Source organism: Eleginops maclovinus, chromosome 19 (genome assembly GCF_036324505.1).
Source record: "Eleginops maclovinus isolate JMC-PN-2008 ecotype Puerto Natales chromosome 19, JC_Emac_rtc_rv5, whole genome shotgun sequence".
NCBI classification, from domain to species: domain Eukaryota; kingdom Metazoa; phylum Chordata; class Actinopteri; order Perciformes; family Eleginopidae; genus Eleginops; species Eleginops maclovinus.
Genome location: NC_086367.1, coordinates 10,818,877 through 10,842,877, shown reverse-complemented (window position 1 = coordinate 10,842,877; position 24,001 = coordinate 10,818,877). Strand labels below are relative to the sequence as shown.

The following is a 24,001-nucleotide window of genomic DNA, read 5'->3' as shown; positions in this document are numbered from 1 at the left end:
CTCTACAAACAAAACACATAAAACACTGAAGGAGAAAGTGAAAGCAGGAGCAGATAGGACATTTGTTTATGTAGTCCAGTATCACATCACAAATTTGCATTAAGGGGTTTCTTTAGAATCTGTACTGCATAGTACACCCTCTATCCTTTGCATGAGGACAACAACGTTAATCGTTAATAGGGGAAAATTGAAGAGATATGTGGATGTGCAAAAGCAGAAGCAGCTATCATTCAGCCATCAGTAATTGTATCCTTTTAATGTGCTTTTCCTACAATGGAAATCAAAAGTCTTATTTCTGTTTCATGAGGCTTGGTGGAAGAGTGGAGAGTCAGGGTCTTTTCAAATGTGTGACAGAGGTCAGGGCCCTTTAGAAACCGGTTCAACCTGCTGACTTCAAGCCCCTTCAAAACTCTCGGGAGGGGAAAACACACCCAAACTAAGTAAACAGGCCTATTTTAAAGAATGTATTTTACTGCAGGTTATTGTTTTAAAGATATAAGACATAAAGAACATTGTGATTAATGAACATAAAGTCTATAAAATCCTTGTTATATGTAGAAAGATTAGTTTACCTCAAAGGAGAGATGTCTTTGTGACATGATCTTACTGACTTGATGTTAAAATTCACCCTTTTTAGTTACTACCAACATGCTGACAGCAATGTAATGATGGTTTATAAATTATATTAACACAGGGAAACATTCAGACTTTATGGCCCCAGAGGAATTCCAAAAACATCCTGAAACAATCTTCTAACAAAAGTTTTGCCAGAGATCACTACGCCAAAATTGGAATTATAGCGCCATCTAGCGGCTACTGGTTTTATGTAAAAAGCATTTCAGGTAGATTAATATTCCATATCCACACACACAACCACCAAATGTTTTTGTTTGATTTGAATTGAATCAAATTATTATATATACTGCGTAATGCATGTTGACTTTAATTTGGGCTATGATATTTTAATTTAATATTGGCATTACTGGTGCTCTAGGCTCTCACACAATTTTGAAGAACAATAAATAACCACTGTTTGAATAGAATCCAGCCTATTCCCTGATGATGCAATAGCAACAGCTGTTTTAGTTTGTTGCTACATAAAAGCATTAGATTTCTATATATTTTAGCTGGTATATTAACCGTCCTGTTGACGAGCCAGCGTGAGGCACAAGATAAACAAAGTCCTGTGTCCGTACACAGAGACAAAGATCGTCTATACACAAGATGACTCGATGTTTACAAATTCGAGCCCGCAATAATGATCCTTAATCCATACGCATTCGCTCTTCACTTGCAATTTTATTTTTCCAAGTAATTGCATACATTTCCATTTGAGCCCAAACAAGGAGGCTTTACTTGCAAATATTTAGAAGTTATTACTACATAAAAAGGTATGATGTTATAATGATTAATTTCGTCAGTTTAATTACATTTTTTGAAATGTCCTATTTAAAATAATAAATTATTTGAATACAGGACTTACGTGTAACATACTGTAATGTAGAATTGTGGGGTTTTGCTGATTTAACTTCAGTAAAGGTCAAGGATATAATATACTCATTCCATAGCCATAAACATAAACCACAAATGACCAAAACAAACTAAATTAAACTAAACAACTAAAGTTTGGATGTATTTCCATTGTCACACAGCAATTCATAAGATATTAAGTGATATGTTGTTCTGTTTTAATTATACTATATGAAATATAATTCAAACAACTGTAGTTCCAAACAATACTGATATCCAATGAATGCTATAATGCTACTAATGTTATGACTATGTTTTCTAACACGTTTTATAATATTTTCATAGTTTCTACATTTTATTTTTGCACCTGGAAAACCATCAGAGTGAGAGCTCTTACCTCTCTCACCTCTCAGCTCAAACTGGTAAAGCGTTTGATGGATTTGTCACGTGACGTCAGCCTGTGGGCAGGAGAGGCGTTGGAGAGTTTCGCCCGGTTGTCATTCCCAGAGCAAGAAGAGGGTGTGATCGACATTTACCTGTTCAGACTTACCTGGTGCTCTTGCTGTATATGTCGGTCGTCGAGTTTCCTCTGCTGTACGACTTTAAACACTGGCTTCACTTAGGAGTAAAACAGAGAAGGCATTAAAGGTACGTTGTTTGAACGAAATCATTGGAAAAACGCTTGTTTCGTTGTAGCGGACTCTTACTAACGTTAGCTTAACCGCCTCACTGTCACCGACAGCTTCAAACAATCTGCGGTGTAATTTGAAAGAAAATAGTGCTGCCATTACGAGACAATACATACCTTTTCACTTCAAATATGAATACCATGTTGGCTAATATTTCCCAGGCAGTAATGTTTAGTCAGCCAAGGTTACAGGAAGTAAAAACCTGAGCACTGTTAAGTTGTGAGCTACGTTTCCCACTGGCGCCACTTTGCAACAGGTTTCCCAGCATGCTTCATGAGACACACAACAGGAGTTTATAATGTCTGCTGTGTCTTTAATTTACTGCATTTGTGAGTTGTGTAAACGTGCTAAATACCCTCCATTGTCCCATTGAAACCTGCCTGTCTCTAATATGTCTCTGACTCACGAACGTACAAAATATGTTCAGAGTTGTTATTTAATTGCATTGTTTCAATAGTAATACAGCCAGACTGGAATTCAATGGATAAACAGGTCTTACTCAGGTGAGGTGTTCACTTCCCCTCAGTAATCCCTACACAAAAGCAGCAGTTATTTTGGTAGGACATTGTTCAGGGACACAGGTACTGAATTATAATCATGCTTTCTGAATGTCACTCCTTCAGTCCTCAGGTTGTCTTTTGAATAATTGTATTGCTGTCTTTTCCCAGGATGCTAAGAGGGTCCTGACGCGTGGCCCCAACATGAGTGTGACGTCATGGTTCCTGGTCAGCAGCTCTGGCACACGCCACCGGTTGCCACGGGAGATGATCTTCGTTGGCAGGGATGACTGCGAGCTAATGCTGCAGGTGGGTGAATTTGTATGTTTAAAAAAAGGTATCATGTTTGATCGCTTTAGTGATGACATTGTAGAGAAGTTAGGCAAACACCAGCAGAGTGTCACATAAACTATAACTGGTCTTCACTGTAGCCTGTCAGAAAGGATGTCTGACAGGACAGCTAGTCACAGAAACATGTGAAACACCACTGGGAGGCTCCCTACATGCTTCGTGTGTGTGCATGTGTAACCTGGTGACACCGCCTCCACACAAAGTTGCCCCTGACGGTCTTTCAAACAATGACTTAAAAACGCAGCTAAAGCATTCCACTGTGTTGTTTTTCCATGCAGCGTCTGTGATAAACACAATTTCTTTTGTGGGTTTCGTATAATACTCTCCCTCTCATTTTCTCCACTCTCTGCATTTAGCCCCGCGAAAGAGGAATGTTGCCTCAGAAACAGTTGTTTATACTTTACTTACTAAGAGCTTTATGCTCAGAAAAAAAACCTCCCAACCACAGATGTGGGTTGGATTGAGAAGTTGCTCATGTCAACAGTTAGGCGTCGCCGGATCCAAGAAAAAACCTCAGCTTCTCCCAGTCTGAGATGATGCAGACTTTTCTGTTGCTCCATTTAGCTGCTTAGGACTGCTCCCTGACTTGGCTCACAGTCAGTTTCTGCGCCACATTTTCTTTAACCCCTTCAATGTTTTTCTTCCCTTGGCTAATTGCATACCCCTTTTCAAACAACTGTTGAATATCTGTAACATGAGAATCCTGTTTGGCTTGAAAAGCAGAGATTGAGTTGAAGTCCTATCACATAGCATCGCCAAGGGCCTTGACTTGAATGTTTGGACTTTGCATGACAACTGGTCTCTGATCATTGTCTCCATAACCAGCAATCAGACCCTAAGCCTCCTAAAATGTGTAGTACACTTTATTGTTTCCCAGTGGCAGTGCACACATTTCCTCTGTGATAAGTAGGGCAAGATGAAGCTAAGGGTCACCAAATTAGGAATGTTGGACGAAGTCTTAGTGCTGCCGCACTTGGCAGTACAGTACTTCAGTTATTTGGAAGTCCTCTTAGTGAAAAGGCAAACACAGACATTACACTCTGTTTATCCCAGTTAGTAGATGCGTGGGAGAGTTTAGTGTCCTCTGCTACAAATGTTCCATTGAAGCCACTTTGCAGTCATCTCAATCTTTGATTTCTGTGACGAGGAGGCCCACGGTGCATAATGAGCAGAGAGGACAGCATGAGTCAGGCTGAGTCCCGGGTACAGTTTGTTGAAATGAGTACATTTCCGATCTGGTGAAAAGCAGGTAGACCATGGGCAGAGGGACTAGAGCTACTAGAGCTGGCAGAGTTTGGTAGGGGAGGGCTTTTTACAAGTGTAATCTACGGATCTTAGGATAGTTGGCGTGTATGAACGGGGTCTGACTGCTCAAATGTTAATTTTCATGCCCTCTCAAGTCTTAAATTCAGATCATAGAAAAGTAATGATGAATAGCATTGACTTTATTTAAGGTGAACCTAACAATTACTCTCTTGATAAATTGAGTTCATGGAAAGTAGAAAACATGCTAATACAGTTTCCAAGAACTCAAGCTGAGACCTTCAGGTAGTTGCTTCTTACGTTGGAGAAACAGAGATTGCTTGAAAAATGACTTAAATGATTAAACATTGATCAACCAATAGTTTGATCTCTGATGACCTTTCGCTTTACTTTCGTTCCAGTCCCGCAGTGTGGATAAACAGCACGCCGTAATCAATTACGACGAGAACTCGGACGAGCACATGGTGAAGGACCTGGGCAGCCTGAACGGGGTGAGTGAGTCCATCTTTAGTGTCAGAATACCTGTGACAGAGGAGCCAGCCACTGGGCTCCCAGGAGACTCCTAATCACGTCCACATCAGTATCCCACAGCACAGACTGCCTCTCTGTGTGCTCCAGAGACGGTCAGTGGTGGTAATCAGGAGACTGGGTTTTCCTGCTGGCCTGGAACCCCTTCTTTCTTTTCCTCCCATTCTTTCTATCTCACTCGCTAACCCCCACCTCTCTCCCTTCAGCGATTTGTTGCCACTTCACTGCACCATTATCCCTCTGAAATCCAGAGTTGAGCAGTGGGAGAAACCCTCCATTGTTCTCAGAGAGTGTTCCTTTTGGCCTGGGTGACTGCAGCCAGACTAATCAGAGCAGAACAGCACCAGGAGCAGAAATCCAGCATTGCTGAGTTTTCCTCCAGTTATCTGAGTCTAGTGACAGGATAACATTTACTCCCCCATTCTTCTGATGATCATTTCTAGAATCCCTGTCTCACCAGATAGCATAATTGATCAACACATTCAAGCACAGTTGCATTTATTTATCTCCACCTAGCCATTGAGCATCGTACAAAAGCCGAGACAGTCGTTGCATAACAGCATAATCTCTTCAGAGTTTTAACGTGCGTGTGGATTAAATTTCAATGGAAAAAAGGGCCGATTGCAAAGCACCTTACAGTATATCTAGGTGCACACCAGTAGTAGTTACCTGTGACTCAAAACATTCCCTTCATTAGCGACCAGGGAAAGAAAGTTGATGTTTTTCTTGTCTTTCTTTTGCAGACATTTGTGAATGACCTAAGAATCCCAGACCAGACGTACATCACTCTCAAGCTCTCTGATGTCATCCGTTTTGGCTATGATATCCTTTTTCTGTATTATTCATTATAATTATAGACAAATGTTCCGCGTAACTGTGTGATTTTATGTAATCCCGAGTACCAGCCGCTTCAGTTAGTGATTAGCAGCCCGCAGTGAAATAAGCCGAAGTTTGGCAGCTGTTGGAGGCACACATATTTTACATTTTATTTTCCCTCTGTGGTCCTTCGCTGCATTGGCATGTTAAGCCCCTGTGGTTTTTCAGTCAGGGGGTTTAGATTATGGTCAACTGTGCACCGAAAATCTCCTGCCCCCTTCTGACCCCAGGGCAAACAACTCATGAACGTTGAGTCTTAAATATCACGGGTGGGAACGCTGTGAAGAGAACAGAGACATCAAGCAATGTTCAACCCGTCATTTAAATTGCAACAGGTCTGTACTTCTTATCGGCTTTCTTCTTCTTGGAAGCAGCAGAAGAAAGTACTTTTGAACTCTTCAGGGGTAAATGTTAAAACCAAGCATTCTATCATACTCAGTAAAACTGCATGACAGTAGCTGTTCATTAACCATACTTTAGGTAACAGATTTGTACGTTTTTTTTCCTTTAAGTCGCTTTCCCAACAAACCTCTTACTGGTAAGACTCCAAACTGTGAACATATATTATTAGCAGACATATCCTCACATTGTTTTACAAAATTGTAGGTATGTTGCGTTCTTTAACTCTCCCTGCACATGCTCATGTATATATCCTGGAGAGGAGTCAACACAAGGTCCCAGAGGAAGCTCTTAAAGTAAGTAATACCAACAGCATGTTCCTGTTTTGAGTCAGCAGTGAAGCGCCCTTATATAGTTGTCAGTATGAATGATTCTGCCTTTCTCTAATTTCACAAGGATTACAAATAATTAGACTTAACCTATTACACAATGTGCAGCTTTTCCATTGGAGGTGTAAATGTGATGTAATGTGTCTGTGACCTTAGTTTTCTCACGTTCCCGTGCCAACAGTTGTCAGCCTCCTTGACAAGCTGTGTGGTTTGAAACAAATTGGATAACTGGTGTTTGGAAAGACTTAGTTAAATTCCAAATTACAAGAAAGATCAGCATTGTAGTTTAAAGTGTTACCACACATTTTTACCAGTTCAAAATGGCAATTTTTTCAAAATGTGATTGTATTATTCATTGTTAACAATCAGAAATATGAGCAGGGTTGATGGCGGATACTCTTCCTTATACCCTGGGTGTCTGAGGGCAGGAACATCTGGACTGATTGTTGGCAGAAGGCTTCTAACATCCTGTTTCCTCTCCTGTCTCTCTGTGCAGCACGAGAAGTACACCAGCCAGTTGCAGCTTAGTATTAAAGCCCTGCAGGCCAAAGCGAAGGAAAAGCAGCAGCTCCAGAGCTCGGAGAAGAGCAACAACTCTGTGTCCAAACTTCAAGACAGGGCCGAGAGAAAAGCCCAGTCTCTTACAGGTACACAAACCTCATCATATCAGATATGAGCAGGAAGTCGGCAGCTTTTATGGATACAGAAGCAGGGTAAACGATATTGTGGCCTGAGGGGAACATGTTCTAACTTAAGTGGATTTGAATACCATGTTCACGCACGCAAGGAAGAGGAAGTGTCTGCGCCTCCATGTGCCACAAGGCTTTGGCGGCGTATCACTCGGTGAGGCGGCTGTGGCATCTCTTATTAACAGCTTCCCTGCTGTGAGATTAGGCTGCCATGTGAGCGGCGAGGCTGCAATCCACTGGTGTCAGTAGAGGAGTAGATCTTGACATCCCAGAGTTGGCAGAATGAGATCTTTCCAGACTTGCACTGGGGTGAGGAGTTAAGGACAAGCAGTCTTATCTACGTCATCCCCTCCCGACTGCAGACGAGAGGCGGCAAACATGGCACTGAGGGTTCAAGGCGAGCAAGAATTAGAGATGTGTGAAGGTTCTTGGTGCCAAGTTGGCACTTCTGTCCAGGGATCTGGTGTTGGGTTTGTTGCTGCTTGCACTCCCAGTGGCTGCTATGGCCTTCTGCCCTGAGCCGTACAGAGTGAATCCTGCTGTACAGAACAGGCAGCAGCGTAACAGTCCAAGAATTGTTATTTCAAGCGAAGCACTTTGTGAATGAAGCTCATTCATCGAGACAAAACCTATTCAAGCTGCTGTTGATTGTGCAATTCTCGTGCTTTCTGCTCCATAATCGCCCCTGTGAGCTCAGAGGGAGGACTACAACTGCTGCTTAAAATAGGACTTTTCCAACATTAGGCTCAGAGTGCCGTACAAATAAATCTTTGACCTTGGAAAACATTCAGTAAGAGGGGAGAGCGGTTGTATCTCGTGCAGCTAAAGCTCACCACAGTGCTCCTGTAAACCTGTGACTGCAGACTCTTCGTTGAACACGCTGTGTTTACTAGGGTCCCTGCACTCACCCCTGCAGTGTGATAGGAGCCCTGCCCTTTGAGATAACACACTAGCATCCTCTGTCTCGCTCGATGTACAGTCACAAGAAGATAAGGATAGCATTTCATAGTAGGCTACAGAAAACAATGCTGCACTTGTGTAAACACGTACACATGTGGATAATTCGGCTGCTCTTTCCATCACTGTAATAAATTGAAAGTGTGGCGCACCAGAGTGAGCGTGTATATCTAATGACTTCATGCAAATACATTGCCTTGGGCTGGACTTGTTCGACTGGAAACCTTTTATAGAATGTTAAATTTCATTCGCTTACAGCATAAAGTGCTGCGAGAGCCGTGTTTGTCTCTTAGTTGTTTTCCCCTGCAGCTGTGCAGGATGTGGAGTGTGTCCAATCCCTGAGCTGTCTTCAGGGCAGGACGCTACAGTACAGTGTGTGACTCAGGCCTCCTTTACTCTGCCAGGTCCCAAGGCTACTTAGTATTTACAGGGCACAAAATGGATATTTCACATCTGATACTGTACACCTCAGCACTGCATGATCTAAACCGTCCTAATGCTTAAAGCCTTTTCAACAGGTCAATCATCTAGTGATTTACCATTTTGTTCATGTTTCCATACTAAGATGACCCTAAAAATTAGCTATCCTGACAAATCCTAAATCTAAATGTGACTAATATGAAAGTGTTCGACTAAAAAAAGTAATTGTATAAAAATTAAAACTTTTCATGAAGCCACATATTCAGGACACACACTAAAAAGGATTTTTGCAAATTTGCCTCACTCTTATCTTTTTATGTAAATCTGGATCTGCTTTCAAATCTTGTTCTGACTGTCCATAAAAGCTGAGCAGAGCTCAGTCTGTTTGAGTTGTGACACCCACTCATGCTTTCTTTGGCTAAAAAGGGAGTCTTGGATAAGGGGAAAGGAATGAGTAACATGCCCCTCTGCATCTCTCAGCGCTGTGTTGATGTCTTATTGTGAGTGTCCAAGGCAACAGTGAAGTGCTGTTGATGCTTAGAATTGTGAAACCTCCACATCAAAATCCAGAAATCGTGTTGAGTCTGTGTCGCAGGCCAACAAGCAGCTTGTAGATGATCTGATTAGTGCCGTATGGGCTCGCTGGCATGTTTGAGCCAAGCCAGCGGCTCAACTCCAGTTACGGAACAGCGTCAGAGAGAAGACCGGCGTAGGAAGCTGAGGTCAAAGTGCAATCAGTGTGTCGCTGTCTACAACCAGCCTCCCTTTGCACGCAGTTGTTCTGCTGTTTTATATTGATTCTTTCTTTAAAGATTAGGATTAGTTTTGTCCTGATTTTCACTAGATGGATTATGTTTTGGTGGTTTGTGTGATACAGTTTGTATCACAGTTAGACCCTCAATTCTCTGTGTAATGGCAAAGGGGGTTTATAAAGCCCAAAGGCTGCCCTATTTAATGTCCTGCTGAGCTCCAATGTGTCACAGAACCAAAATTAGACACAGTTTTTATATTCAACTAACATATTGCCCTGTAAATGCAATTTAAATGTAAAGTTGACTATGGTGGCCAAATTCCCATTTTATTTGGCTCGCCAAGAGGCTAAAGCAAGCTTCGTGCTGTGACGCGTCCTGTAAATAATGTCCATACAGTTTTGTTTGTTTGATCATGTTTAATATATAAGTCAAGTTAAACTGAAGCGGGAACAAAACGGTCAACAGAAAAAAAATCTTGGCACTAGCTGACCCTCTGTCATTTAGACCCAGCATGCAACAGGTGACCTATATACACACACCACACCCATGTGCAAATAACAGGAAGTGCTCAACAAATACAAATAAAAGTGATGCAAACAAATAATAATAAAAATGAACTCAGGCTAAATAGCATTTTGGTTCCTACGTCAGCTCTGTGTTTGACTCCAGTTTATCCACGGGCCTAATAGTGTGTTTTTGTCTGTTAGCTTCCACAGATTCTCCCATATCCAAGCCCACTCCTCTCTATGGCCAACCATCCTGGTGGGGGGAGGATGAGGAAGCAGCCAACAAATCCAAGAACAGAGGTGGGAAATCTCCAGAACAGGAGTATCCAGGTTAGTGTCTTGAAACGGTTCTAATGTGTACAAACCAGAGACGTAATCCTAGTATTTATACAGAAGCGTCATTAAAGCAGAATTTATACTAGAAAGTTCTCTGATTGGATCTTCCGACAGCTGTCAGTAAGACCCTGAATTGTAACGACATGTTTTTCTATCCTGCGATCCACTGCCCTTTGTGGGTCACTGAGAGATGGATGGTGTGAGGCGCAGAGCCGGTCCCTGGTTGCTAGTTGTGGAGTGTAAGCCAGGCTGCACGGTGCCAGGCCGGTGGGCAGTGCCTGTCAGCCTTGTGATGGATTATGACCCGCTAAGCCTCTGGAGGGGGGGGTAATTGTTTGCCTCATGGTGCCCAAGCTGAAACAGATTATTCCCGCTCAGCTACCCTCCGCTGGACTCTGAGCTCCTAAAGTGATATTTGGCCACATCGAACTGGCACCCAACACACACTGGCACATTTGTTTTCTCACTCTAACTGCTGGAGGATTGGGGCTTTTGTGGCTCCCACTTTCAGGGATTTTGTAACATTCCATCATCCCATCAGCTCAATTAGTTGCTTTGTGTACATCTGAAATTTAGATTTACTTAGCTTTCATTGTGAGCGAAAAGCGGAAATTGTAACAAAACACATACATATATTTCTATTATTAACACCCACATATTGTTTCTGTAGTCTTCTCACTTAGTGCATGGGAGTAACAATCACTTTTCCTCCTTCCGCACAGAGCCTGCTAAAGACGTGTCCAGATATGAGCTCAACGGTTCTCTGTCCGACAGTAACGCCAAGTCCATCCTGTCGTACCGCCGGGAGCCCAGCTACTTTGAGATCCCAACAAAAGAATTACAGCAGCGAGCTGCCAAGAAACCTGAGTCACAGGTCAACGAGGTTCCCACCAAAGACACTTCAGATCCCGCTGATGTGGTCTCCTCTACCCCCACGCCCCCCGTGGTCCAAAGCCACGCCTCCTTCACCATCGAATTTGATGAATGCACGCCAGGGAAAATGATGATCAAGGACCACGTGACAAAGTTCTCTTTCCGCCAGCAGCACAAGCCACCTTCCACAGAGCACGTCACCACGCCCTCTGAGGTGATCTCAGCAGAAAGCAAAGTTGCTGATTGGCTGGTCCAAAGCAATGCTAGCATGATGAGGCGGAAGTCCATGGCTGAAGACATGTATGGCACAAACGGTGACTCATCACTTCTGAGGATCACCAAAGGTAAGTCCAACATACAACGTTATTTTACCAATACTAACTTTAATTGCAGCAATGTGCTAACTTTTGTCTTCCATCATCAGCTAACTACGGAGAAGATGGTACTGATGTTGAATCAAGAGATCCTGCTATCAATGGGAGTGATTTCCTCCAATCAGATCCTGTGATTGGGTCCCATGTGTCCCCACAGCCCCTGAGAGCCTCCCCACCACAGCGCCTCGCCTCCCCTGACTCTGAGGAGGAGTTGTCCCGCTCTCCACCAGAGCTTCAGTCCCTATCCAGTCTCGGCAAGGCTGAGCCTCACCAGGCCTTCGTCATTGAATTCTTTGATGAAAGCCCCAGAAAGAAGCGCTCCCAGTCCTTCACCAACAACACCTCTCCCCCTGAGTCCTCCTGCCTCAGGGTCCCTTTGGATAAGGTGAAGAAAAGCACAAGCCCAGCGGTGGAGAGACGAGGCCAAACTCCAGCCTCCGCCACCCCCCCAACCAAACGATACACTGTCCCTCTAAAGGGCCCGGCTCCCACAGGCTTCCAGAGAGCAGGCTCTCTACGCAGGGAAAAGACAGAGGACCGGATGAGCATCGGCTATTCCTCTCGCTCTTCTTCCTCGGTTTCTGTAAGGCCCTTCAGCAGTGTGGGCCGGAGGTCTAAACTCGCCCAGGAATTTACTACTGAATTTCTCAAACAAGCCAAGCAATCCTCGTGTGCTAGCTGGGAGGAAAATGCATCTGGCCCCCCCACAGCAGCTAAAACAGAGACAGTGCCCATATCCCAGACCAGTCCTGCTCCTTCTAAAGCTCCATACCAGCCCCAGACTTCCTCTCCTATCGGCCAGCCTGTCGCCCTCAAAGCCCCTGTGAAGCCCCCGGTATCTCAGAGTGTGGAGGTCAAAAGCCCCGCTGTCGATCCCAGACCTGAGGAGGAGGACAGCTTGAGTGACGCAGGAACCTACACCATTGAAGCCGATGATAAAGATCTAGGAGAGGCCCGGACCAAGATTGACCAGGCAAGTTTATTTTGCATTTGATTTGTATAAATGTCTTAACAATAACAGCACGTTGCTTAAAGGAAACAATGTTTGCATTTCATCAGTGTCCTCCTAGTGTCTCTAGGGAGAAAGTTCCCCTCAGAAGGAGCCATGTACTTTGTCCGTCCCGCTTATCAACCTGCACTGCTTTGTTCCTGACAGGTGTTTGGTGTTTTTCAGAGCCCAGAGCGAACCAACCACACTGAAGCAGATTCCTCCTCAGAGTTTAGTCCTGTTCTAGTAGAGAGCAGGGAGCAGCATAGGCAGAGTAGCTGTGGGGAGGTGAGGCCAGCTGCAGAGCAGGGACAGAGTCTGGTGACGGTAAACCTTCCTGCTCAGGGTGTGATCCATGTTGGAGTGGAATAATCAATATGTTATCTCTAATCCAATGTCTGTATGTGCCTTCTTGGGGTTTCCTCAGTTATTTTGGTGTATCTCTTTATTGATTTCTAGATTTGCCTCATCTTTCCTCACAGGTTCTTGGTATTTCTTTGCTTTCTAACCTGATATAAGTGAAAAAAATCCATGTCTTTACAACATGTATACTTAGGGATGCACCAATAGTGAACATCTGGCCGATACTAACATTGAAATAGCTGGATCGGGTATTCAATTTAATAATCATATATCATATACTTGTATTTCAGGACCAATTTAAGCAATGTGTTGCTGAAATTAAAAGGTGTATGCTTACATTTAAATCCCTGTTAACTTTAAAGAAATAGAATGGAATGGATTCTTGGTATATACCCAAAGTCAAGGCTTGAAGAAGTCCTATCGGTGCATTCCTAATACTTACTCATGAAACAGATGACGTATGGAATTGTCTGTGTGTCATATTAACGTTGTGTTCTAAGGAAATCACATAAATAATTCTTGCTTTCTTTTAAGTGTTTAATCTACTATCTTTCCTGTATTGAATAAGTTGTGATCTGCTGCAGGTCCAGGCAGCAGGTGCAGTGTTGCAGGGGGCTCCTAAGTGGATGTCTTGCTGGGCCAGCCTGGCAGACAGCTACACAGACCCTGGCCCTTCGTCTGGCCTCTTTGACATCTCCTCCCAGATGGAGCTGTCAGCGGGGGGTAAGCAACCTGACGAGACACGAGACCATTTGAAATGATAATGAGACGCCCTGATGAATATGAATGATTCCGGGTTGGTACGTGTCGTTAATATGCATTTAAACCGTTTCTCTTCAGCTCGAGGGTCCATCACCAGCAAGCTACACAACGACAGCGGCGACTCCGACAGTTCAAGAACTCGCCGCATCCTGCCCCAGGTGCCGCAGTGGGAGAAGAGTGACATTACAACTCCCAGCATTCATGTTCATTATGACCCGCATTCCACATTTGATGTAGAGAGGGGCTCGGCGACCCCCAGGTTTCAGGAGGGCCTTCACAGGTTATCGGTGCAGGACGACGTAGAGCCCGACAGCCTGAGCGATGCCAGCAGGTCAGATGACGGATCCATCGTTGAGCAAAGGAGGAGACAGCCGGCTGACACAGAAGAGAAGAAGAATGAACTCTCAACCAAGGCTACGTCATTCTACATCGGGTCTGAGGAGTCACAACCTGATTGTGGGGGATCAAACTCAAGCACTGAAAAAAAACATGGTACCAAAACTTTCTCAACAGCTACCCTCACGAAACCCAAAGGAAGCCCGGACTCGGGAAAAGTCAAGCCCACTATGTCGGCTCCTGTCCTACGTCAGAGTCCAGAGTCCACTGAGGGCAGCGTCTCTCCGTTAATCAGACAAGAGAGCTACACTAAGGAGCGGCCGAGCAGCGCCAGATTACCCAACGTCCCGTCTTTTCAGAGAGACTCTGAATCTTTCCAGGGAGCCGTCAATCAGGACACACATTCCTTCCTCAAGGAGACGGAGGATGTCCTGGCTTCCCTGGAGGCCAAACTCCAAGCAGGACAATCAGAGAAAACTCCATCTCCTGTGATGGACTGTGTGTCTACGGAGTCTGACGTGGATACCTCCAGCACTGTGAGCCAGCATAGCAATAACACCAGGTCAAACATACAGACGAGTAGAAGCTCTGCCAGTGGCCTCAATAGGGAGCGCTCTTCAGCCAGTATAGCTAGTCAGGACTCAAATTACCAGTCCACTGCATCGGAGAAGCGGCGCAATCTGGGAGTGGATAGCAACAATCAGACCGGGTTTTTAAGGAGGCCAGTTGGACTCAGGCGTAGCGTCGGGAAACACGGCTCCACAGATCTGAGTGACGACCCGCAGAGCTTACCTTACTCTGATCAGGAGTCCAACAGCTACCAAACCCGCAAAAAATACACAGTGCCCCTTCAGAAGGAGGACTCCAAGAACTCCAGAGCGTCCATGGCCTTGAGTCGGGCAAACAGCTTGACAGCCCCGAGACCCACCAGGGCGTCCATGCTCCGCCGGGCTCGCCTGGGAGAGGCTTCAGACAACGAGGGCACCGAGACGGACAGGATGTCCCAGGAGGTCGGCAACGCCCCGGCTAAGCACCCCCAGGAAACCAAGAAGCTGTCCAGGCTGGATATGCTGGCGATGCCTCGTAAGCGGGCGGGCTCGTTCAACACCCCCAGCGACACCGAGTCCGCCTCAGCCCCACAGTGGACCGGCAGGGGCTCGGGATTCTCCAACCGCAGCACGGAGTCTGGCGGCAGCTCGGCCCGGAGGGCCTCCACTCCGGGGCCGAAGCCTGCAGAGAGGCAGCAGAAAGCCCCACCCAACAAGGCTCCTATCACCCGGGGACGCTCAAGCAGTGCCAAGTACACCGGCAGCACCACCAGTGAGTATAACAGAGGTTTCACTGGGGTTCAGATATTGTGACTGGTGTAACCACTTACTGCTGTCTGAGTCAGATCTAGTGTCGCTGAAAAAGAATTCAAAGGATTTCCTGATGGAAGTGGTGAGTTGGTTTGATGCGTCCATAGTCCTCTGTTCATATAGTGTCCTTCAGAAAATAACACCGGGTCTCTTTACTTCAGCTGCTTTTTTTTTCCTTATAAAAGAGGGTAACGAATCACACTAACATTACATTTTAAGAAGCGCTCTGACAGTTTGGTATTTTCCTGACCTTGAAATTCAGTTTGTTGGTCTTCATGGTATTTTGGAGCCAGCGCAGAGGTGTGAGGAGAGGAGCAAACGGGAGCATCAAAAGTTCCCTTCATAACTGATCTTCCTTCATCCGCACAACGCTCTCTGTGAGGATTATGGGACCTGAGGAATATTATAAATCTAGCCATACCAGAGTACCATCTACTTCATGGTACTCTGCTGGTACTCAGATGCTGTTCTGTGGAATTAAGAACACATTTCAGTTTGTAAATGAAATGAAATGAAACGATAATCTGAGAGATTTCAGATAAATCTCCCCTGCAGAAATGAGAACTTCCACAGCAGCCTGTCTGTCTCTTGTGCTGGGAGGATGTTGGTGTGATATGCTTGGTGGTGTTCTTCTTGCACATATTCTTTGATGGTATCTCTCCTTCTCTCCCGTTTTCCAAACTTCCTCTATCCTCTTCCTCTGTTACTCAAACCAATTCACGACACCAAGGCTCCAGGAGACGTCAGAAAGGCTCTGACTACGCCTCTACCTCAGATGAGGAGTATGACTCAAACCAGAGCACTCCCAAACACAAACGCTCCCAACCTTCCTCAGCTTCCACAGCCCTCGTCATCAGCCTCGGCCTCAGCCCGTGGTCGCGCTGCGTCCGAAACCCCGCAGCAGAGACTCCGAGGACGAGAACAATGAAGGAGAGGCCTATAGTAATTGGTCCAATCACAGTTCTGAGATTGCAAGGTAAGGTTTTTAAAGTGTAAGACTGATTACAGCCTTCAGCATTTATCTACTCCATTTTCCATTCAAGGGAGTAAAGAAATGAAGGAAAATTGAAATACAGTAGAAAAATGTTAACCATAAAGACACTTCCTTTTCAGCCATCTTTCTAACACATGATCCTTGCCTGATAGGTTGAGTCAGGACCTGGCTAAAGACCTAGCTATCTTGGCGAGAGAGATTCATGACGTGGCGGGTGATGGTGATCCAGCGAACCCCGGAGAAGAGATCAGTGCGCCTGTCTCCACAGTAACCACTCATGAACAGGTACGTCCGTTGTTTTCTTCAGGCTGTTGCTCCCCAATCTAACTTAACGAAGCATTAAACCTCTATTTGATTCGAGTGACCAAAACGAAAGATAATTCTATATATTTGTCGTCCTCTTTATCATAAACTACCCTAGCTAGATATTTTACTGTTATGTTAAAGGACATTTTAAGGTCTAAAACATTAAAACTAAAGTAAGATTGTGTTGCAGCTGGTTCATCTTATTCCTGAGGCTGGACTAAACTCCCAGAGAGTGCCACCAAATTCTAAACCTGCAAGGGAACCGGAGCAGAGTGACCATGAAGTGAGCTCCAGGCAGCGAGCCCGGAGCAGAGACGAGGTCGGACTGAATATTCTGCGTCGCCTTGTTTTTGAGCAAACCTCTGTGATGTCAAAACTTGGGGATAATTATTTTGTTTTTCTCCAGGTCATTGTGGACAATCTGATGCTGAATCCAGTGTCTCAGATCACCATGGCTATCAGAGAAAACACTGAGCAACTCGCTGACAAAATCAAGTAAGATGTTTGTCATACATGCTTTATTCCCATGCTCAGACTGCACTCAGTCAATAATCTTATTAAAGCAGTGTAAGTGAGTCAGTCAGCACAGAGATTTATAGCCTAACAGACAATATGGGGCTGAGAGGACTGGGCTGTAATCTGCTAAACAGATTAGAAGCAGATAAAACTGTTCCTGTTTAAACGTTACTCCCTGAGACATGTAGCCGCAAGTTTGAGTTTTTGTATTAAATATAAACCCACAGTCCATCAACAACATGTATTTTAGTATTTTTCCTTGAGTGGATTTAGTTGCACTTAGTCACCAGAATTGGGAAGCTATACGTGTTTTGAGCTTTCTTTCTTCTTGACAAATCAACAATATGTTGGACACTTATTAGGATGTCCCTTCTTAAAGACCGCAGTAAGAAGTCTGCTTTCTCTTAACTGAATCTCATTCTGCACACAGGGTACTGTTCCAGGACAGGATGGATATCTGGGAAGAAATTGATGCAAAGGTTAATTCTGACAATGAGGTTCCTGTGGTCCAAACGTCCAACAAGGTAAGGGACTCATTCTGTCAACATACAAGTTTAATGTAACCAATTGCTGCTAATTGAACGAGCTGAATTGGACATTTGTACTGCAGGAAATCACATCCATCTTGATAGAACTCAGGAGAGTACAGCGACAACTTGAGGGTGAGTCAACGACATTAATACAAACAATATCATTTTTATAATAATGTGAAGCAAAACATTCAGCTACAAACTACATGTTATCTTTCCCCCCCAGTCATAAACACAGTCATGGAGCCCAGTGGGCAGATTGAATCATCCAGGGCCTCGGCGTCTTCTTCATCCGGAGTTCGGCCCTCCAGACCCCCCGCCTCACGAGACTGGAGGACGGTCCACTCTGCCTCCAGACGTGGCGGCGGCCCGAGGCCCAGCGAGAGTGTGAGGAGAGCAGCTGTGACACCAGACGATGTCAGAGCGGGATATCTGGTGTGAGACCGACCCGCAGTTTCCACCAGATCTGCTGCTGTAACTCCACACACAGGTGTCGGACCGTTACACACAATATGAAACCGGGGGGGGAAGTGAGACTGTAAACACAGAAGTGTCTCCTCCTGTACCTCCACACTACTGCACTATAAGCACTACACACCCACACGGAGGTGTAATTGACCTAAACACCCTTGGAGTACACTCAGTGCGAGGCCTACTTATGAGCTGAAGGTTTGAGAAAGTACCAAATATTTTCATAACCCTCACCTCGACAAGGCCTTCAAACTATACTTGATTCTCTGGTAAAGGTCTTTATTTACCAGAGATATTATGAGCAACATTGCTGATTTTAAAGATTTTCTATTTATCGTCCTGAGCATAATCGTCTCAGGGAAATCTATGAGTATATAAGATGTCTATGTTTAGTGACAAATCGCATTTATGAGGAAATATTGATATTTCTTTCGGGTAGAGAGAACTGCAGAATTGAGCGTACTGTGTACTCCAAACCCTTTGATTCTCCTTTTTGTTTCCTTCCAATGTTTTTGTCTTTCTCTGCATCGTCTCTCTTTGTGGATCAGATTTATCAACAGATGTAAAAGGTATTTATTAGGGAGCTCTTTTGTGTGACATAGTATCTCAGACAACAAGATAATTAGTGCCAGGACAATTTATGTTATATAACACTGTTGCTACCAGACTGAGTCTTTATCCAGTGTAGCGACTCGGTCCTGGCCCTCCTCAGTGGACGGACACTATATTTTGTCCAGCTGGAGATTAAAAAGGAATGTGTGGTCCAGCTGGTAGGAGGGACTCGGTATTGTCACCTGGCAACCACACACTCAAGCGGCTATAAATCCAGGGTTTCCCAGCGTTCCTGGCCTCTTTACCTTCTTTAAAAGAGAGGGTTTTTTATTTGTGTTAAACACAGTTGGGGGATTAAAGCTAGTTTTTGTTTTCCATGCCTGAAGTGCTGAGTCGGCTCAGAGGTTTGGCCAAAGACAATCATAGAAAGACTGACAGGAATTAGTGTCCTTTATGTGTTTACACTGAGCTAATTACATCACAGCTACAGTAAATACTCTGTACTCCCAAGAGCTATCAGAGCCGGGGGTAAGATCTGTGGTTACAAGGTCACTTCTGATAGGTCCTCACATGACAGAAGTAATGTAAATGTAGCATTTAAGTGACAGTCAGCTTAAATCTGAAAGTATAAATCTAATGAGTAGTTTGTGACATTGTGTTCTATATGTAAATATCTAAAGATATATGTACGTTATAGAAATTACCTCTCAATCATGTCTTTTGCACATTATCCCCCTCGACTTTATAAAGCTGCAAACTGGATCCCTCTCTGTCCTGACTGAATGTAAACAGTTGATGCTGTGGGAGTCGAATCAGGTTATGACGATGAACCAGTGCACCAGCACAAGTCTGTCCCCCCCCCTCCCAGAGTCCAGATTGTACATGTGATTTTAATTGGGAAGTACCTTCAGTGCCACAGAGCTGTGGGACAGTGGTTGTTTACAAACTCAAGCTAGTGTTGAATGTTTGTCCTTTTGAGCTCACTTGCTCAAAGTGTTGCTGCTATTCTTATCTCCTTTGCTTTACTCCATCTTAGTCTAAGCTACAGCAGGTTTGAGAGCTGAAATGTAATTCTTGTTTGTCAAATTTGTAACTTCTTTTTTGATATTCAATTTATTTTTCCCCTCATTTTACCCAGAATGATTTTTGCTGTAATCTTGCTGTCTTGTAAACTGGTATTTATGTTTTGTGTAATCGGTTAGAGAATGATTGTAGGTTTTTCAAATAAAGTTAAACATTAAAGTTCTTTGTCGTGACTGTTTTCACTCACTAGATTTAATTTTAATGTTGTTATTAAGCAAAACCTGAAATGAAAGTGAAAACAGGAACTGCGCTGTTATATTCGGTAGCAGAGCTATCACTTCAGATTCATTTCTAGTGAAAGCACGAGGGGGAAGAAGCAAGGTTCCTCTGACATTTGCTACATCTGCTTTGTGTAAGTAACCGTTGCTTTCAATACTTTGCAAACCAAACTTTATCTCAGATTTAAACAGCTAAATGATGAGTTTAGTGGTTTGTAGTCTGTTTATTTTCTGTCTCTGAAATGTCTTCCTTTTAACAGACGAGGAGCACTTTAAAAGAAAATGACTTCTATGTATAGCAGCCTCCCTGACAGTTATGTTCCAAACAAAAGGGTAGGATGAAATCAAACACTCACCAAATTATTCACTCTGATTGAGTATGACTCATATTTCTCTTTTCCCGGACTTCATTTTCTATCCAACGTGTTGTTAGAGAACGACCAGCTGTGTGGTATTAGCTGTGATTCTGGGCTGTCTGACCGTCCTGGGGGTCCTGCTCGCCATCGCTGTGCTGGAAAGACCACCCGCCCCAAAAGATCACAAGACACTTCCTCACGAAGCAGCTGGTAGTGTTTTATCTACGGACCAGTGCAGGTAAAAATCCCACTGAGATAGTTATATATAGTACATCATCTACTCAGTTGACTCAACTTTATGACAACATAATGGTATGCTGATGTACTGTACAGCCTTTCCTTTTAATTCAGATCTATTGTACATATTTGTATATATTTATTTTCTTATTTTCTTCTATTTTTTATTAATGCTCGTTGGCTTTCCCAATACTTGCTTTTATTAAACACCATATGCTCCAATGTTTTATTATCATCTCCAAGAAATTTGAAACTTAACTAAACACTGACTTTACTAATAGTTATTATTCAAATGTCTAGACCTATTGTATGTAACATATTACAAATAGATTGCTACTATACGTCTGTTTTTAATGCTAAATAAAGTGTATTCAGTGTTCTAAAATATTAAATGACCTATTTCTTTTTAACTTTATCTTTATTACCAAACAACTCTCTTCAAGTCTTTCTCTGAATTATATTTGTCTCCAGTTCTGTTTCCATAAAATCCCTTCAGCAGATCTCTGTGTATCTCTTAGCATGGCCCTAGTGGAGAGCATCCCTCAGCACATGAAGTACAAACCCAATGTAACGTTTGGCATCCCTCTGGAAAAAGTGTGGAAAGATCTTATCTCCATGGCAACGGACCAAGTGGACATAGCCTCTTTCTACTGGACTCTAACGGGGGAAGACATCAACGTTAACTCTTCCTCTGACGCACCTGTGAGTTATCAACTAAGACACAAAGAAACACCAAGCCTCCATATTACATCTGTGTTAAATATGTTGGTGGGAAAGGTCTACACTACCGTGTGTCTGTCCTCTGCAGGGGAGAGACATCCTGAAAGAACTGGAAGAGTTGCCCTCCAGGAACGTATCTGTCCGAGTGGTGACCAGTGTTCCCACTGTTAGAACAAACTCCACAGATTTAGAGATCTTAAAACAGAGTGGTAAGGAAAAGGTACTGCTGTTGTTGTACCCTCACTGTGGTGGGATTTGTTCTTCATTATGTGTAGCTTAACTGCAGCCTCCTCTTCTGTGGTCTGCAGGGGTTCAGGTGAGGAAGGTGAACTTTGGGCGCCTGACAGGAGGCGTCCTCCACAGCAAGCTCTGGATCGTTGACAGAAAACATGTGTTTATTGGAAGTGCCAACATGGACTGGAGGGCCCTGACACAGGTAACACCGAACATCTACAACTACACATGTTTAGTTCATGACTTCATGACTGTCTTCTGTCTGTAGGTGAAGGAACTGGGAGTGGTGGTCTATAACTGCTCCAGTCTAGCAAATGACCTCCATAAAATCTTCAAGTCCTACTGGGAGATGGGACATTCCCACAGCTCTATACCACAGCCCTGGCCTGCAGAGTATGACACTGCCTTCAACAAACAGCACCCCCTACTGGTGAAAAGCGATAATATATCCAGCAGGCTGTACCTCACTGTGAGTTCCCCATAGCTTTCACTTCCTTTTTACAGGACACTGATACTCAGTTGGACAAAGGGCTGATTGTGTGTGGGGTTTTTTTTTGGGGGGGGGGCGTCTTACACATATTTAACACTTATATATATAAAGACCCCCTAACCCTAAGATCTATCCCTTTTAAAATGGCCTTGTATAAATACTAAAGGTACTAAAAGTAAATGGCTTAAAAGTAAATAAATATAAATTAATAAAGAGTAAACTGCAGTCAATAATGAGAGGGTCAAAAAGAAATAAAGAAAAGAAACATAAAAAAGAAACATAATATCACATTATGTTTTAAATGCAAAAACATGATATGACATTTTTACTCAAAATGTTCTTTTGTTCCCTCTCCTAGACAGTGTAAAATGGTCTGGAAAAACATGCATGAAAATGTGAATGTATTACAATATCAGCCCTCTGACAATCTCAAAATGCTTCCACTTTGGTCAGGTTTTATGAATAAAAGGTTTTGGTAGCATTTGTTGGGGATATTATTAAATATTTGTTTTTCACCCAAGGGCTCTCCACCATCCTTCTGCCCTCCTTCGAGGACTCAGGACCTGGAGGCTATTCTGTCCATCATCTCAGAGGCCCAACACTATGTGGATGTAGCCGTCATGGAGTATTTCCCCACCACACGATTTGAAAGGCCTCATAGGTGACCCACAAACCATTTGTTTCTGTCGATCTATATGCCGCTTTTTATTAATTTTCTTACAGTGTATTGTTTATTTTGACAGATACTGGCCTTTCATTGATGATGCCATCAAAACGGCTGCATTTGAGAGGAGGGTTAGTATCCGGATGCTAATCAGCTGCGGACGGGACTCTGATCCAGCCATGCTGCCATTCCTCCAGTCTCTGGCATCGATGGACAGCCCTCAACACAATATCAGCATCCAAATAGTCAGTTACTTAACCTGATATATGCATCTGCTAGGAGTTACCAGATCTTAGCCTCTGAATTGTCTTCTTCTTTTTCAGAAACTGTACATTGTGCCTGTGGGAAACCAGTCTGATATTCCGTATACCCGAGTCAACCACAATAAATACATGGTGACTGATAAAGGAGCCTATATTGGTAAGTTCTTGTGCATTACCTTTGGATAAGCTGCATGTGAATTGGTTAATAATTGACCAGATAACGTTGTTCTTCCTCAGGTACCTCCAATTGGTCAGCAGACTACTTTCTGACCACAGCTGGACTGGGACTGGCGATTTCCCAGCATTGTCCTCACGATGTATGGAAGACCAAGGCCCTCCAGTGCCAGCTGAAGTCGGTTTTTGCAAGAGACTGGCACTCTGAGTTTGCTGTGCACCTCGCAGACCTAGGCCACCATCCAGACTGTGCACTTTCAAGAAAATAACCCCCTTTATAAAAGTTGCCCATAAGTATATTTCTTTAATGTGCGCTGAAAGTGAGTTGACGTTTTTGTAAATAGAGCGCTGACATTAATATGCAAGCTTTAATGTAACACAATGTAATGCAATGAAATAGACCTCTAACTATAAGCTGTCATTGTTTTGAGCTATCATTTGTATGTTTTGTTTTAACCTGAGTGTTGAATGTATGATTAATAAACATATTGTATAATGATTAATTATACATTGTTGATACACTTTATAAAGAATAAATGTAAGTGGACAGCTATGAGATTTTGTAAACAACCAAAATTATGTCTATGTCCAGAGCCACAGCCTCCACAAAAATAATGACAGAAGGGCATATGGTGCCAACGTCAGAATGAATTCCCAGGCGGTCTCCCAGCCAAGTATATACTGTATATGCTGTACTGTATAGTATAACCAAAAGGAGATCATTAAAGTATTAAGTATTTTGGTAGCACTTCACTATATTACAGTGGAGTTATTGAATATTTGCAAAAATAAAAACCACCTAAATGATCATTTATAAGGATGTATACCTTGAAAATAATTGTAATATTGTCGACAGAAGGAGAACATTTTTTAATGAAGTGATTTGGTTAAACTTTTCTTCATGACAGGGAAGTGATTGAATATTTTTGTATTATGTCTTTTCAGCATGGCACTTTGTAGAAGATCCAGCTGCAGATAGAGAGTTGTCCAGCCAGAGGACAGCACATATTGGACTGTTTAAATATAAATGTAGTAGTTTGTTGTCTGTTTCAATTTTAAAAAACACCAACAAATCAC

General features: G+C 43.5%; 2 protein-coding genes across 2 annotated transcripts; both read left to right on the top strand.

Moving 5' to 3' along the window:
* The first annotated feature begins 1,912 nt into the window (after positions 1-1,912).
* Positions 1,913-19,731, top strand: cep170ba (centrosomal protein 170Ba). The gene is given in 20 exon segments (XM_063908340.1): positions 1,913-2,118; positions 2,828-2,965; positions 4,672-4,761; positions 5,542-5,622; positions 6,313-6,369; positions 6,899-7,049; positions 9,928-10,056; positions 10,785-11,279; positions 11,360-12,282; positions 12,484-12,624; positions 13,245-13,383; positions 13,501-15,078; positions 15,847-15,951; positions 15,954-16,092; positions 16,263-16,395; positions 16,607-16,735; positions 16,823-16,911; positions 17,363-17,456; positions 17,543-17,594; positions 17,689-19,731. Coding segments are annotated over 19 exon segments (4,845 nt in total). The 5' UTR covers positions 1,913-2,118; positions 2,828-2,860; the 3' UTR covers positions 17,904-19,731.
* Positions 19,732-19,747: 16 nt separating this feature from the next.
* On the top strand, positions 19,748-23,427 carry LOC134881181 (5'-3' exonuclease PLD4). The gene is made up of 11 exons (XM_063908341.1): positions 19,748-19,920; positions 20,047-20,119; positions 20,220-20,380; positions 20,898-21,081; positions 21,188-21,308; positions 21,408-21,535; positions 21,602-21,802; positions 22,345-22,484; positions 22,567-22,732; positions 22,811-22,907; positions 22,988-23,427. Exons 2-11 carry the CDS (start codon positions 20,069-20,071, stop codon positions 23,191-23,193), a joined length of 1,455 nt encoding a protein of 484 aa, XP_063764411.1. The 5' UTR covers positions 19,748-19,920; positions 20,047-20,068; the 3' UTR covers positions 23,194-23,427.
* The last annotated feature ends 574 nt before the right edge of the window (positions 23,428-24,001 follow it).

Excerpts from the sequence above, each read along its gene's own strand:
- LOC134881181 (XM_063908341.1), top strand. The coding sequence starts at position 20,069 with ATGACTTCTATGTATAGCAGCCTCCCTGACAGTTATGTTCCAAACAAA. Across the intron at positions 21,803-22,344 it reads CCAGCAGGCTGTACCTCACT|GGCTCTCCACCATCCTTCTG; the intron begins GTGAGTTCCCCA and ends TTTTCACCCAAG. Across the intron at positions 22,733-22,810 it reads ACAATATCAGCATCCAAATA|AAACTGTACATTGTGCCTGT; the intron begins GTCAGTTACTTA and ends CTTCTTTTTCAG.